Source organism: Lactuca saligna, chromosome 4 (assembly GCF_052625555.1).
Source record: "Lactuca saligna cultivar CGN05327 chromosome 4, ASM5262555v1, whole genome shotgun sequence".
Lineage (NCBI taxonomy): Eukaryota > Viridiplantae > Streptophyta > Magnoliopsida > Asterales > Asteraceae > Lactuca > Lactuca saligna.
Window position 1 is genome coordinate 105,195,095 of NC_136420.1, and position 14,071 is coordinate 105,209,165.

At 35.0% G+C, this 14,071-nt stretch overlaps 2 protein-coding genes across 2 annotated transcripts; one reads left to right on the forward strand and one right to left on the reverse strand.

Moving 5' to 3' along the window:
• The first annotated feature begins 2,756 nt into the window (after positions 1-2,756).
• LOC145040008 (uncharacterized) lies at positions 2,757-3,086 on the forward strand. The gene has a single exon (XM_078988002.1). The coding sequence runs from the start codon at positions 2,757-2,759 to the stop codon at positions 3,084-3,086; it is 330 nt and encodes a 109-aa protein (XP_078844128.1).
• A 2,007-nt stretch (positions 3,087-5,093) lies between these two features.
• LOC145042574 (exocyst complex component EXO70B1-like) lies at positions 5,094-7,687 on the reverse strand. The gene has a single exon (XM_078991025.1). It carries the CDS (start codon positions 7,354-7,356, stop codon positions 5,404-5,406), a length of 1,953 nt encoding a protein of 650 aa, XP_078847151.1. The 5' UTR covers positions 7,357-7,687; the 3' UTR covers positions 5,094-5,403.
• Between the last annotated feature and the right edge of the window lie 6,384 nt (positions 7,688-14,071).

The following is a 14,071-nucleotide window of genomic DNA, read 5'->3' on the forward strand; positions in this document are numbered from 1 at the left end:
GGGCTAGGCCCGTATCTCTCCGAGAGTGGAGTGTGGGCTAGGCCCGTATCTCCCAGATAGCGAAGTGTGGGCAAGGCCCGTATCTTCACGAGTGTGGGCATGGTCCGTATCTCCCAGAAAGCGAAGTGTGGGCAGGGCCCGTATCTTCACGAGTGTGGGCAAGGGCCCGTATCTCATAGTTGAATGTTGTTGTTATATGCTTGCATGGTATGGGGGAGCTCACTAAGCTTTGTGCTTACGGTTTGCAGTTTGATTTCAGGTACCTCTTCAGCTAAAGGAAAGGAGCCGGCGCGGTAGCAGCACATCACACATACGCCTTTTGTTTTCCGCATTGTAGATTTTCTGGGATGTACTCTGAATTCTGATTATGATGTCACCGGTTTTTCAAACATGGATTTTTATCATGAATGTTTGTAATGATGTTTTATGTTTTCACCTAAATTAAAAATGAAATTTTTAACCGGTAATTTTGGGGCGTTACAACTTTGGAAGTAACGTGAAGCGAATGTCTCACAAATTTATTCATTAACAGATTTACGTAGTGTGAAATTGAAAACCCCTCTTTGTTGAAATGTACTACTTCGTAATGTATATGTAACATAAACTACACCCATTATAGTTTATCAAAATGTTTGTAATGTGTAGTATTCTTTTTCTATGCAAGTAGATTATATAGCAAAACATAACTATGCTTACTATGCATTAAGTGTAATAATAAAGAGTTCTTTCAATTTAGTGAACATTTTTCTGTAATATAATTATATCCCAACAGAAAGCACATGCAAAATATGAAGCCATCAAAGATTTACACTTTGCTCAACATGTTACAAAGTGTTAATAAAGTTGTAATCTGTAAATTCGTTTTTACCATTTCTGCACTGAATTAGAAAAATCACTGAAAATTTATACGAAATCGAAAACTAGATCCGTAAATTTTGAGAGTTTGGAAAATGTGTCTATTAAATTCACAATTTTTATTATGATTTTTAGAAGCTCGTAACTGGTGTGAAAATGCTCATATTCACAGTCAGGTCCGAATTCGTAGCTATAGTGATAGACAGTTTTGTAAAAATCACCATAATTTATACAAAAATCGGATTGATATGTGCAAGTAGTCATTTTAAAGGTATAAAACAAAAATATTTGCACCTAATACAGTTTTTAAAACTAAAAAGTTTAAGATGTTCAAAACAGTTCGTGAATGAACATTAACTTTTCTGTTGGAAGCTGATGTTTGAGTTTAGTTATGTTGTTGCTGTTTTAACTTGTATTCTCCCCCTAAAACTTGAAAAAGACATGAAAATATGGGGGTATGAACTCACCTTGAGTGGTTTCTGTAGATGGATGATGAAGAAAAGGAGTTTCCAAGTCAAGAACACTTGGGAGATACTTGAGGATTTGAAGATCTAGTAACAATGATGATGATGATATTTGTGTAAGGAATCCATGATTTGAGTGAAAGAATGAAAGATGATCAGATGTAGGATGAAGTTACTTACCAAGCTTGGAGGGAAATGTTCAAGAATAGCCTTCACATTTGAGTTTTTAGAGAGAGAAATGGGTTTGATTCTTGGTGAAAGTGTGAAGACTGTGGGAGGACAAGTAAAGATTTCCAGCCTTGATCACCCTCATATGCTGGAGAAAGATGGTGAAAGGACAAATAATTGACTAAGTAGTGATGAATAGTGACTGGGTATGGCCATGAAGTGGGTGTGGAGGGTTGCTTGTGTTATAACTTTAAGGTAAAGTCAACACTCCACCTCAATATCTTACCCACTAGATTTTATTCTTAGATAAAGATTTTCCTAAAAATGTGTTTAAATTATGAATATTTAGGGTCTTATATGTCAAAATATGAGTTTGGGTGAACATCCCACGTCAAAATCATGAAAAACGGGCATAAAACACGAAAGTGGTCGAAAACCGGGAAAAAGAGTGAAATCTGCAAAAATTCGGTTGGGAGGACCGAAGTTCGGTCCTTGGATGAATAGAACCGAAGTTCGGTTGATTCATGAGAACCGAGAGAAGGGTTCGGTCCGAGTCTCGCAGGCGAAGCCATCAGAAGGAACCGAGAGCGAAGGGTAGTTCGGTCCGATGAGACCTTCGGGTTCAGTTCTTGTGGAGGTCTCGGTCCATGTTAGTTTCAGTCCTCATGAGTTCGGTTCTTAGGCTAGTCTCGGTTCTAATGAGAGGTTCGGCTCCTTAAGAGGGTTCGGCTCCCTAAGAGGGTTCGACTCCTTAAAGCTGTTTTTCGCGTAAACTTCCGTTTTCGAGTTGTTTTTTACTAAACTAAGGGTCGGGATGCCCCTAAATTATTATAAAAAGTTGAGGGAGGTTATGAAAGAGATTTGGGAAAAAGAGAGATTGATAAAGAGAGATTGAGAGAGACTTCGTTTTTGCCCTTTTTAGATGTTTAGCTTCGCAACGCAAGGTTCGTACACCCCGTTAAGCTTCGTTATGATGGTTATATGCCCCCGAGGGGTATGGAATAATGTTTTATCGAATAGTTTCATCACTTACCCCTATTAGGGTTTAGATTTTCTGAACGAATGAACTTTCCAAGTGATAACTTCTTATTAAAATATTGAGTTGTACAATAGTAACATAATGTAAACCCTAATATACAAGGGTTGGATGAGTTGATTGGTTTGACCTGTTGACTTTATTTGACTTTGGCTTGATCGGAAATTGACGGTTGTCACAGATCCGTTGTCTTCCTTTTTGTTTGTTATTGTTATGGAACGTTACATGTTATTATGGAGGATGCAATGCTCCAAGGTCTTTTTCGTGGTGCTGTTATAGGTGAAGATGGTTTGACTTTGTCTCATCTATTTTGTGTGGATGACGCTTTGTTCATGGGCGAATGGGATGAAAGGAATATCGCTAATTTGGTAACAATTTTGAATTGCTTTTTCTTATTTTTGGGGTTGAAAATTAACCTGCTTAAATCCAACTTGTTTGGGGTTGGGAGAGCTAGCCATGAGGTTGAAGCTCTTGCGATGATTACAGGATGTTCTATTGCTAATATGCCATTCTCATATCTTAGGTTGTCGGTGGGTACGAGTATAAGTCGTGTGGATAACTAGAAAATGGTGATCGAGATATTCAAGAAAAGGCTTGCTAATTGGAAAGTTAAGTTGTTATCTATTGAAGGTAGGTTTATATTGATTAGGTTTGTGCTTGCCAGTCTTGGAATTTATTGTCTTTATTCAAGGTCCCTGAGATGGTTTGTAAAACGTTGGAGTCTTTAATGATTCACTTCTTTTGGGATGGAGATTATACAAATCAGAAAATGTTTTGGATAAAGTGGATCAAACTGTGAATTCTAAAGAAAAATGTGGATTGAGAATTGGTAGTTTGAAGTCGTTTATTTTGGCCTTGTTGCAAAATGGAAGTGGTGCTTTCTTACTTATGGGAGTCTGATGTGGGTAAAGGTAATCAAAAGTATACATGCCATATATGGGGGTGTGGGTAGTCTTGGTCCTAAACCGAAAAAAGGAAGGGTGTGGTCGACTATAGTGAAGGTCTTTGATAATTTACATTATAAAGAATAAGGAATGATGGTAATACTCGGTTCATGGAGAAAGTGTGGTTGGGTGAGTTGAGGCTCATGGACTAGTTTCCTAGGTTTTATGCATTAGGAGTGGAGAAAAAGTGTTTGATTATTGATAGATGGCGGGAGAGTGGTTGGAGTTGGAATTGGAATAGGGAAATTCGAGGCGGTGCCACTACTAAGAAACTCTCGATTTTGACTGATCTTCTTAGTCATGTAGAGCTTGGTATTGGTAGTAAGTAGTGACAAATGAGAGTGGAAGTTAAACCCAGACGGGGTGTTCACACACAACAATGTTAGATATTACATTGATAATGTAACCTTAAGCTCGACCGATGTTGGTACTAGATGGTGTAAGTTGGTCCCGATTAAGCTTAATGTTTTACTTTGGTGTGTTTTGCTTATAGAATCCCCACTTAGGTGAATTTGGAAAATAAACATTGTCTTGCTTTTAGTTTTATGCCCTACTTATGGGGTACATGCGTAAGATGTTAATCAAGTTTTTCTGATGTGTGATGTGGCCGCTTAAAGTTGGATGAAGATTGTGAGGAGGTTATATATATATATATATATATATATATATATATATATATATATATATATATATATATATATATATATTCTTATTTTAATTTTTAAAATACTTGATAAATGAAACACAAAAAAATTAGGTATGATTTGCAATTGCAAACCACAACTAATTTTTTTTCTATAAACCAAAAACCAAACTATGGGTTTTTCCAATGCGGTTCAATGTGACTATTCTTTATATATATATATATATATATATATATATATATATATATATATATATATATATATATATATATATATTCTTATTTTAATTTTTAAAATACTTGATAAATGAAACACAAAAAAATTAGTTATGGTTTGCAATTGCAAACCACAACTAATTTTTTTTCTATAAACCAAAAACCAAACTATGGGTTTTTCCAATGCGGTTCAATGTGACTATTCGGTTTCAAGTTCTTTTGCAAATCCCCACTTAAAAGATCCATTCGAATAGCTCCCCCTTCGTATCCACCTAACTTGTCAGACACCTAGAATACTTAGCTTAGCTTGAATGGTTGGTGATTTCAGTGTCATCAACGATTTTAGATGATTTAGATTTACATAAGACCGAAGGAGATTTGAGTTAAGCTCAATACATGTTACGAGATTCAAAGTGCACACTCCTACTACAATCTGGTTTGATCCCGAGCATGACAAATAACAGGGTCGCCCAAAACCCATACAAAAATGGAAGGTTGATATGCATAAAGACATTATAAAAACATGTAATGGTATGCATGTGGCAACATATCAATACACATGCTGCACATCTTATACTAAGCACTTTTTTCAATTAATTAGGTTAAGCTTCAAGACAGAGTTATTAGGAATTTTAAACAATGAAACAACAATCCATCAAAAACATCAAACTCATGTCTCAAATATGACAAGAAATGCCCTACAAGATCTACCAAACATGATATATATCATGAATGAACGAAACATACGAACATGCTTTCACTTTGCATTTAAAAAACCAAAACCAAATCCAATAACTCATAACATGATTTTAGTGCAACACCTGATGTATTCATGAGAATGTATACATAAGTTATACATATAGAGGAGAACAATCTAACATAATAATACATGTACAAAATTATTACAGTATATCAAGGTGTGGGCTATATATAAATAACTACCTTCAGCCCAAACCCTATAATACCAACAACAAAAAAAACTAACACCAAATCATCATCATCATCATCCTGGATTCAAAAGATATAACCAGAAGCAGCAGAGTAAAAAGTAACATACATACCTGTTAACAACAGTCTTTATGTACCTTTTCTTTTTATGTTGTTCAAAACAGTAGGCCTCCCTTCAAACAAATCCAACAAATGATTCTCCAAATCATCAGGACTATATTTCACGTATTTCCCTGCATGTCTTCCACTCTCCAATTGACTACCATGTCTCCCCACAAACGCACGATATGCAGGAAGAACTTTCTCAGATATCGATATTCGAAGCTCTTCACGTAATTGATCATCTGGAACTTTCCAAAGTGATTGCACCCTGTAAATGTCTTCAAAACACGCGTTAAAGTTCTTGAATTTCTCTTTTAAAATCAACTTCGATGCACTACTTGATCCCCCACCAATCCCGCCTTCGTCTTTCAAACACAACAACGCCTTCCCCCATGCTGCTCTCAGATAGCTTGTGTGCCATTGACGAATCTGCCCTCGATGTTTCCGAATCCATCTGTCCCCAAGAAGGTTTCGAAGCTCTGAGTTTTTTACTTTTTGAACGATGTAAAGGATGTTGTTCATCAAGAATATGTATCCAAGTGCGATATCATCGTATAATTTTGATTTTTCGTCAAGATTTGCTTCTAAAGTAGTGATTAGAGATAGTAATCGGCAAGAAATAGGGGAGAGAGTATCACCGCTGTCGATGTCATCAAGTTCTTTTGAAATCGGATCATGTTCTTGAGTGTTGGGTAGAAGGGTGTTTAGAGAATCGCTATAATCCACCAGTAACTTGATGTAGTTCATGACATAACGTGTAACTGGATGAATCTCGCCACCCAGTAAAGCTCTTTTGGAGTTTTCACCCTTTACAGCGTTCTCGAACTCGATGAATGTTCCAATGGCTGCTTCACCTAATCCGGTTAAAACCACCTTCACCTCGTTGCAGACTAATTCTCCAGATTCATAAGTGAAAAGAAATTCGAAATCAGGGAAAACATCTGCAACTGCGTCATACATGTCGAGAATTCGAAAGAGTTTTTCTGAAGATCTTTGCCCAATTGCAACTGCTTCCCCAAAATTCAACAGCTGCATCACACATCCTTTTGTTGTTTCAACGAAACTGATTTCTTTGATAAGTTCGGATTCGCTGAATACTTGTTCGCATAATCGTTTTTCCCCAAATAGGAGAACCTTGACCACGATTTTAATCGCTTGAATCCATTTCTTCATTTTCTCATCCAAAATTTTCCATTCAATCTTCTGTACTTCTTCGATACTAAGCCTTTCAACTCCTAGAATGGATAAACACTCGTTTAAGACATCACGCCGGACGTTACTGTAAACCTGACAACACTCTTTTTCATAGCCGGACCTAATCATCCGATCGGCGATGGCTTTCAGCTCCTTGATTGCTTCAGGATGGATCAAATCGACGAAAACATCACCACCTAAGCTCGGGCCTCTTTCGTGATGATACCCACTTCCGCTCCCACCATCTTCATCTTCTCTGTAACTTTCAAAATCGTCCCCAATTTCAATCCCGTTTGACGGAAACGAGAATGAACCCTTGCGGATCGATCCATAGAGTCGATCTATGTCAAGAGGGACTGTGTTACGGATCAAAATATGAAGAAACTCATCTTCCAGCCTCGACATAGCTAACTGGAGCGCGTTTTCAGCTCGATCCATGATCTCGCTGTCGGCATCGGACTGGATATTGAGGTCTTCCGTTAACTGGATAATCGTGTCAACAGCTTCCAAATACTCAGCAGCTTCTGTAGACGACTCTTCCCATGGCGAAGAGCTCCTGGACGAAGGTTCACCGAGACCTGAATCATGCCGGAGGATAATCTTCTCTGCTGACACAAACCGATCACCGGCACCTCCCTCCATCAAATCGGTGATGTTAGACAACCGATTATCAAAACTGGAGAGAATCAAGATCATATCCTCGGTTGCTTTGGTATTGATGTTTAGGCTCTTGACAATTTGTTGAGCCGTTGCCAAGACTCTATCTTGCCCTTCTATGGTCGTCATCACCGGTAGTGGGTTTATTAATGGCGAAATTATTAGGTTGGGTATGTGTATGGGTGATAAATTAGGGTTCTAACGGAGAGGGAGGTGGAAGGAGTGTAGATCGACGGTTGATTGTGATAGTAAAATCAAGAAGCCATTGAAGAATTGATTAGCTCCACCGTCAAAGGTTATATTTTTCCGAACAAAATGGTAGTTGGCCGGCCGGAATAGGTCATGTCATATGCATATCAGGTAAGGGTTTTATTTATATGATTTGGGGATGGAATGGAATCATATGGGGTTGTCAGTCAGTCAATGATTTTTCCTTTTTTTCCTTTGTTGGAGTGAGAGAAGGCTTAGACAATTAATGCTACCAAAGCTTTTTTTTTACATCGTTTCTATCGGTGATCAAAATGGTTTTGACTTTTTAATTATATTTTATTTTTTTATGGGTTACATAATACAATTAAATTGATGAATCAACAACTTGTGTAATTTATCGATCAAAACTATTTATTATTTTGATTTTGTTAACCAACTTATCTGATTTCGACAACTCTAATGATGTAATATTGATATTATATATCCATCCCACGTAACATACTCGCACCAGTAACTATTTAGTATTTCGAATTTATATCTAATAGTAATTTCTTTGTTTTAGGAATAATTATATTAACATTATATAGCAAATTGTTCATTCGATTTTGACACTTTTAGGATTAGTTGGTCCCTTTTTAATTTGAAAAAAAAAAACATTTCACTGATATAAACGGTTTTCACGTATATAAAAAAATCACTCACGTATATGAGGTATATATAGAATTAGTCATATAAACAGTTCTGCAATATTTGTGTGTTGGATCCTAAAAGTATTGAAATTGGTTTTTGTATTATGAGGTTTTTTATTCAATAATAGTTAAAATTATTAAACTCATAATTTTAAAATTGTCTTTTTATTTGCTTTTATTAAAAGATAAAAGTTAAATGGGTGTTTGGCTGTAGAAATTCTATGTAGGAAAAAAATTTAATGAAATTTTTGACGGGTTGATATTAATTTTGTTTTTCCAAATAAGTAGAATTTTTTATTTTCAAAAATTACAAATAAGTTATAAATATAACACTGATTATTTTCCATGTTTGCGTCTCATAAATTATATTTTCAAATTTTTTCTAAAATATAAACACATATCACACACTCATCTCCACACATCTATTCATCCCTACCCACCACTTATCCTGTCACTCAAACTTTCACATAGACACCCACCCACCTATCCCTAACTACCCTATACACATATTTATCCATGCCTAACAACCATCTCATGCATGCTCACTCCCCACACCTATCCTACACGGCTACACACGCACCCAACCATTCCCAATACTCCCTATTGTTATACACACGCCACCTTATACATGTTGGGTTACAGAGATACAAAAATCACAAAGACACAACGGAAGCAACATATAAAATGATCCCATAAACTAAAAATAGATCCAAGTTCACCTAATACAATAAAAAAAACAAGCATAACATAGAAAGATAAAAAATTAAAAAAAAACCTCAAAGTCTTTTGTTTTTCTCATTAATTGATTGGATGTGTAGAATTCAAAGTAAGATTCCTTTGAGGTAGTCACACTCATGGAAACAACAAAATAACCTTGGCAACCTCTAGAAACCACAACACACTAAACCCTAAACGATTAGGGTGTCTATCGCGTCAAGTATAAAAATACATTGTGTCATTTGAGATGATTGAGAGTTTTTAAAGTGGGATGAGTGGCAACTGAATTCTAGGGTTTACAACACATCTAAAGTTGGTCCTAGACTCGTCTATTTACATATGGAGGGTTTAGAATTATTATAGGATAATTACTAGGTCACTAAATAATTGTCTATAAGATTTGACTTTCAAATCTTTCCATTTAAACCCCTCAAGTTCTACAAGTTTCTATTAATTTATTAATCACTAGCAAATTGACAAACTATATCCTTATTATTCTCTCATATGAGTAATTGCTTAAACTTTCTATTGTGTGTAACCCAAGAGGACTTCGACATTAATATTAATATTGTTAATTATTGTGACCGTCGACACTATTTCAACAGTCTCCCACTTGTATAAGTCACCAACACTATGTGGTCCAATATTAACTAATAATAAACAAAGAGTATGTTATTCAAGTGAGTGCGTAGTTACTTTCATCTTACACATGAATATGAAGTATTTAGATAATGAAATTCTATATGTCCCTATTATATGCAATATGTGTTGGATGATCCTACGTGATATGATTTTACTCAATTTAATAATATAAGTATTTTCATATTATATATATATATATATATATATATATATATATATATATATATATATATATATATATATATATATATATATAGGGTAGTAATAGGTGATGAGAGATGGGAGATGATAGATGAAAAAAGTTTAGGAGAGGTCTTTAACCATGATTAAGAGATGCCCTAGCCCATAATGATAATGTATTGTGATGATTGTGATGTAGTCATCTACCAAAGTATGGATGACGACCATGGACTAATCTAAAACAATCCAGTGGAACACCGGCATGATTGCAACCTGTAACTGTGTATTCATGTGATGTACTCTACCAACATGTATTTCAGAGGAATCCCCGAAGCAATGCTATCAATGCAATGATATGCGATAACCCATAGGAACATCTCTTAGCAATGAAAAATATAAATTGTAATGATAAGTGACGAGCATTAAGAGAAGCCCTTAGCGATGAAAATATAAAATGCGATGATAGGTGATGATTATATAAGAAATGGCGATGTAGGTGATGATTCTTAGGAGGGGATCTTAGAATAAATATAGAAGAAAATAGGGATGAATAATTGGGTTAATTGTTTGAAAATTAAACACAGTAAGTCTATTATTATGGGTTGAAAACCCTATGTACTCACCAGGTTTCCCAACCTGATCCATTAAGCTTCTTTGTACCACACGTAGTGGTACAAAGGTACATTCATGATGAGAGATTTAAGGAGATGTAGATTGTTAGACTAAGATACTATAAGACCCGTTTGTACTCATGGGTTGGGAGAGATAACTCTCCCATGGTGGGAGAGATCCCACCACACTCTCTCTAATCTACAAAGTCTACATAGTGAACACTAATACTAAAAATGACCATCACCTCCACTTTATATACAAGTGGAGGGAATATGTTTTTCATACAAGGGAATATTCTAACCTAATAAACACTCAACATTGTAGAGCATTTTCATGCTCCAACACCAGTGAAGGGTGACTTGGTCATCTTTCAAAGTAAACAAGATCCGCAAGTGTCATCCGACTTCATGTCAAATGACTCCAAAACTCCATCCTTTTGGAGTTGGGCTATGCGCTTCTTGTTGACGTGTCCAAGACGACAATGCCACAAGCATGCCTTATCCAAATCATTGAAAGAATCAATGTGTAACACATTATTTCCTAAGTTATCTACAACCATCACAGTTTCATATATACCATTGCAAGTTAATGCTTCAAAATAAAATACACCTTTACAATAAGCATTAATACCACTAATTTCATTATTAAAAGAAAATGTAAAACCTTGTTTATACAAACTGTGAAAGGAAATAATATTTCTCGCCATATCGGCCAAGTAACAACAATTATTCAAATCGAAATTTAAACCATTACTAAGCAATAAAGAATAAACTCCAATCTTGGTCACAGGCGACACTTTCCTATTTCCCATGATTAAGTTTATCTTCATGTGCTCCACATCCATACTTGTTTTTAGTCCCTGCAAATAAGAACAAATGTGAAATCCACAACCTGTATCAAGGACCCAAGAATTTGCATGTGATGAGTTATTAGATTGAGTAATGTAAATACCTGCAAAGGAGGGCTTGATCTCGCCGTCCTGCAAGTACTTGGGGCAACTTTATTTCCATTGCCCTTTCTCATGACAATGGAAGCACTCTGCATCCTTCGGATTGGAGGAGGGATTAGCAGAACCAAATTTGGTCCTACTTGAAGAGGGTCCGTCAAGAGACTTTCCTTTGCGGCTCTTGTAGGGAGCCTTCCTCTTCTTTCCCTTCTCAAGTTCGATTAGATTAGCACCAAATTCACATTTTTCCTAAGTAACTAAGATTGGAAATTTATACATGTTTAGTTACTTGGGATGTTCATCATACTTTAAGTGGGAGTTTGTGTCCTATCCTACCCGTTTGGCTAACGACCCTCCACTAATCAAGGAAGCAGTGGGTGAGAGTGGACACCCATTCAACTGCCATTTTATAGGCAGTTTCCTTATACCCGCTTATAGATTGACTTCATGAATGAGGCCTACTAACGGTAATACTGACATTACTTATACATATATAATATATTAAAGTTTAAATTTTATATAGTATAAGGGTGTATTTTAAACTTTTAAAATACTTGATGGTTTAATCTATTAATAAATTATACTCTTAATTTAATTAAACTTAACCATATGATTATGGATTTAATAATACTCTTTTAATTAAACATTTAATTAACTATTAATAAAGTCCATAAGAATTAATTGAACTATTCAAAACATCAAGATGCTAAATCAAACTAAAACTATTTAATTAATTTTAAGTTATGAACCCATGAGTTACATTTTTTGAAAACTTTTCAATTTACTAGAGTTTCTATGAATTCAATGTTTCTTAATCGAAACTTTTCAACATTTAAAACTTGAGGGAAAGTTTTGTAATTCTTGAAAAACTTTTGAACTCCAAAACTTAAGGAGTTAATTTGTTTTATGAAGATGAGACTTTTCAAGTTTCATAACTTATAAAACTCTTCAAAAACATTAAGACCAATTAAACTAATATTTATTTGTAACTCGTTAAAAAAACTTTTGAGTTCCAAATTTGATGAAAAAATTTGTAACTCCTTGAAAACATTTAGATGAAACTTTAAACTAATAAACAATCATATCAATTTATCTTTTACTAAATTGATCTAATTCAATTCTTGTAGCAAAATGATTCAAATTTTACAAATAATTAGTTTTTCACAAAATCAAGTAATTATCTTAATATTTTGGCAATCATCATGTTATTGGATGCGGGTAGTCATTATCATATCAACAAAATCAAATTTTATGAACCAAAACATTTTGTGGTGATGATCCTATTCCAAAACATGCCAAAAACCCAAAAATCTTGTCAACTAACTGCCGAACTCATCGAGTTAGCATATGGACTCGTCGAGTTCATCATGAACTCGATGAGTTCATGAATGGACTCATCGAGTCCATCCTGTCAGACAATAGTTTTTCAGTTTTCCAGCTTTGAACAATTAATAAGCAACAATATAACATAAAACTACCCATGGCTCTGATACCACTGTTGGGTTTTAGGTACAATAACACTCCTATGGTGCATATACAACCCTAACCTTTCAAGAGCTTAGTACCCCAATTGTTGTGCCTCAAACAAGTCACAAACATCATGAACAATTGGAAGACAAATCAGAGAGAGGTTAGGCACAAAAAATCATCCATAATCTTGCAATGTCACTCTTAGGTATGATTTTGGCTAAAGGGGTTACACATATATAGTGTAGAATTCCAAGAGTTATATGTAATTCTAATTCTTACACTTAGGCTTATGATCCATAACTTATATGGAATAAGAATTTATGTACTTTCACATAAGCTTAGCTGATTACAAATTAATCATGGATCATTAGCCCAAACTGTATGTTTCACTGATTTACATAATCAGTCCCCATTAATTTAATTAGTCTCTTTTGGTCACTAAATTAATTCCAAATCAATTCTTGATCAATACTAATTAAATAATATGATTTCTCAAATAATATATTATACTTATAATATATTAATAAATCACAAATAAACTCTTACTCAAATATCCATCCTATCAAATTGTACTGATGAAGGCAACCCGAAATGGATCATGCTACTCTCGGGTCATGTACATACCAATTATAGTTATGGACTTAGACACCTAATCCAACATAATGGCTATGTGAATGTTTTGAATCCAATCATTGAAATTTGACCCATCGAAAATGACCCTCCCACATAAGTTCATGGGGGAGAAAGAGCCAGAAGCATTTGAGTTTGAAGCATTGTTTGAAGCAGACATCTGAAAAGAAAGACAAGTTTCATTAGATATAAATTCCTTAATATAACACCCAAATGAAATATTATGGCTAGGACCCAAACACAATATTTCACAATTCGGAAGAGGGATGTTGTAATCCAATTTCAAAATATTTGAAGGTACGTAAATGACGATTTACCAATTTCCACCATAAAAAACGAAAATGGAGATTAAGTTTTAAATGAATTGAAATTCCTAGATTCTTTGAGATTCATTGAACTTTTCAATGACATGTTTAAATCTCGATTATGCCCTTCTAGTTTGTGATTGGGATACCGAGGATCACAAACAAGGTGTGAATAACCATGCAAATTAGCTTGGTACTCTCGAGTCATTTACCACCTAATCAATATGTCGGTTAACCACACACGCTCCATTGATCTATGATAATTCTCCAGCTACCCGTCGCCACCCTTGTAAGTCCAAATTAGTGTGCCGGTTACCCACATACGCTCCACAAACGACTTCGCAAAGTGCAAAGTGCAAATTCATGGAATAGTACAAATTTCACATTTTTCCTAAAGTAACTAAGATTGGGAATTTTGAAAAACATTTAGTTACTTTTATAAT

Excerpts from the sequence above, each read along its gene's own strand:
- LOC145042574 (XM_078991025.1), bottom strand. The coding sequence starts at position 7,356 with ATGACGACCATAGAAGGGCAAGATAGAGTCTTGGCAACGGCTCAACAA.
- LOC145040008 (XM_078988002.1), top strand. The coding sequence starts at position 2,757 with ATGGAGGATGCAATGCTCCAAGGTCTTTTTCGTGGTGCTGTTATAGGT.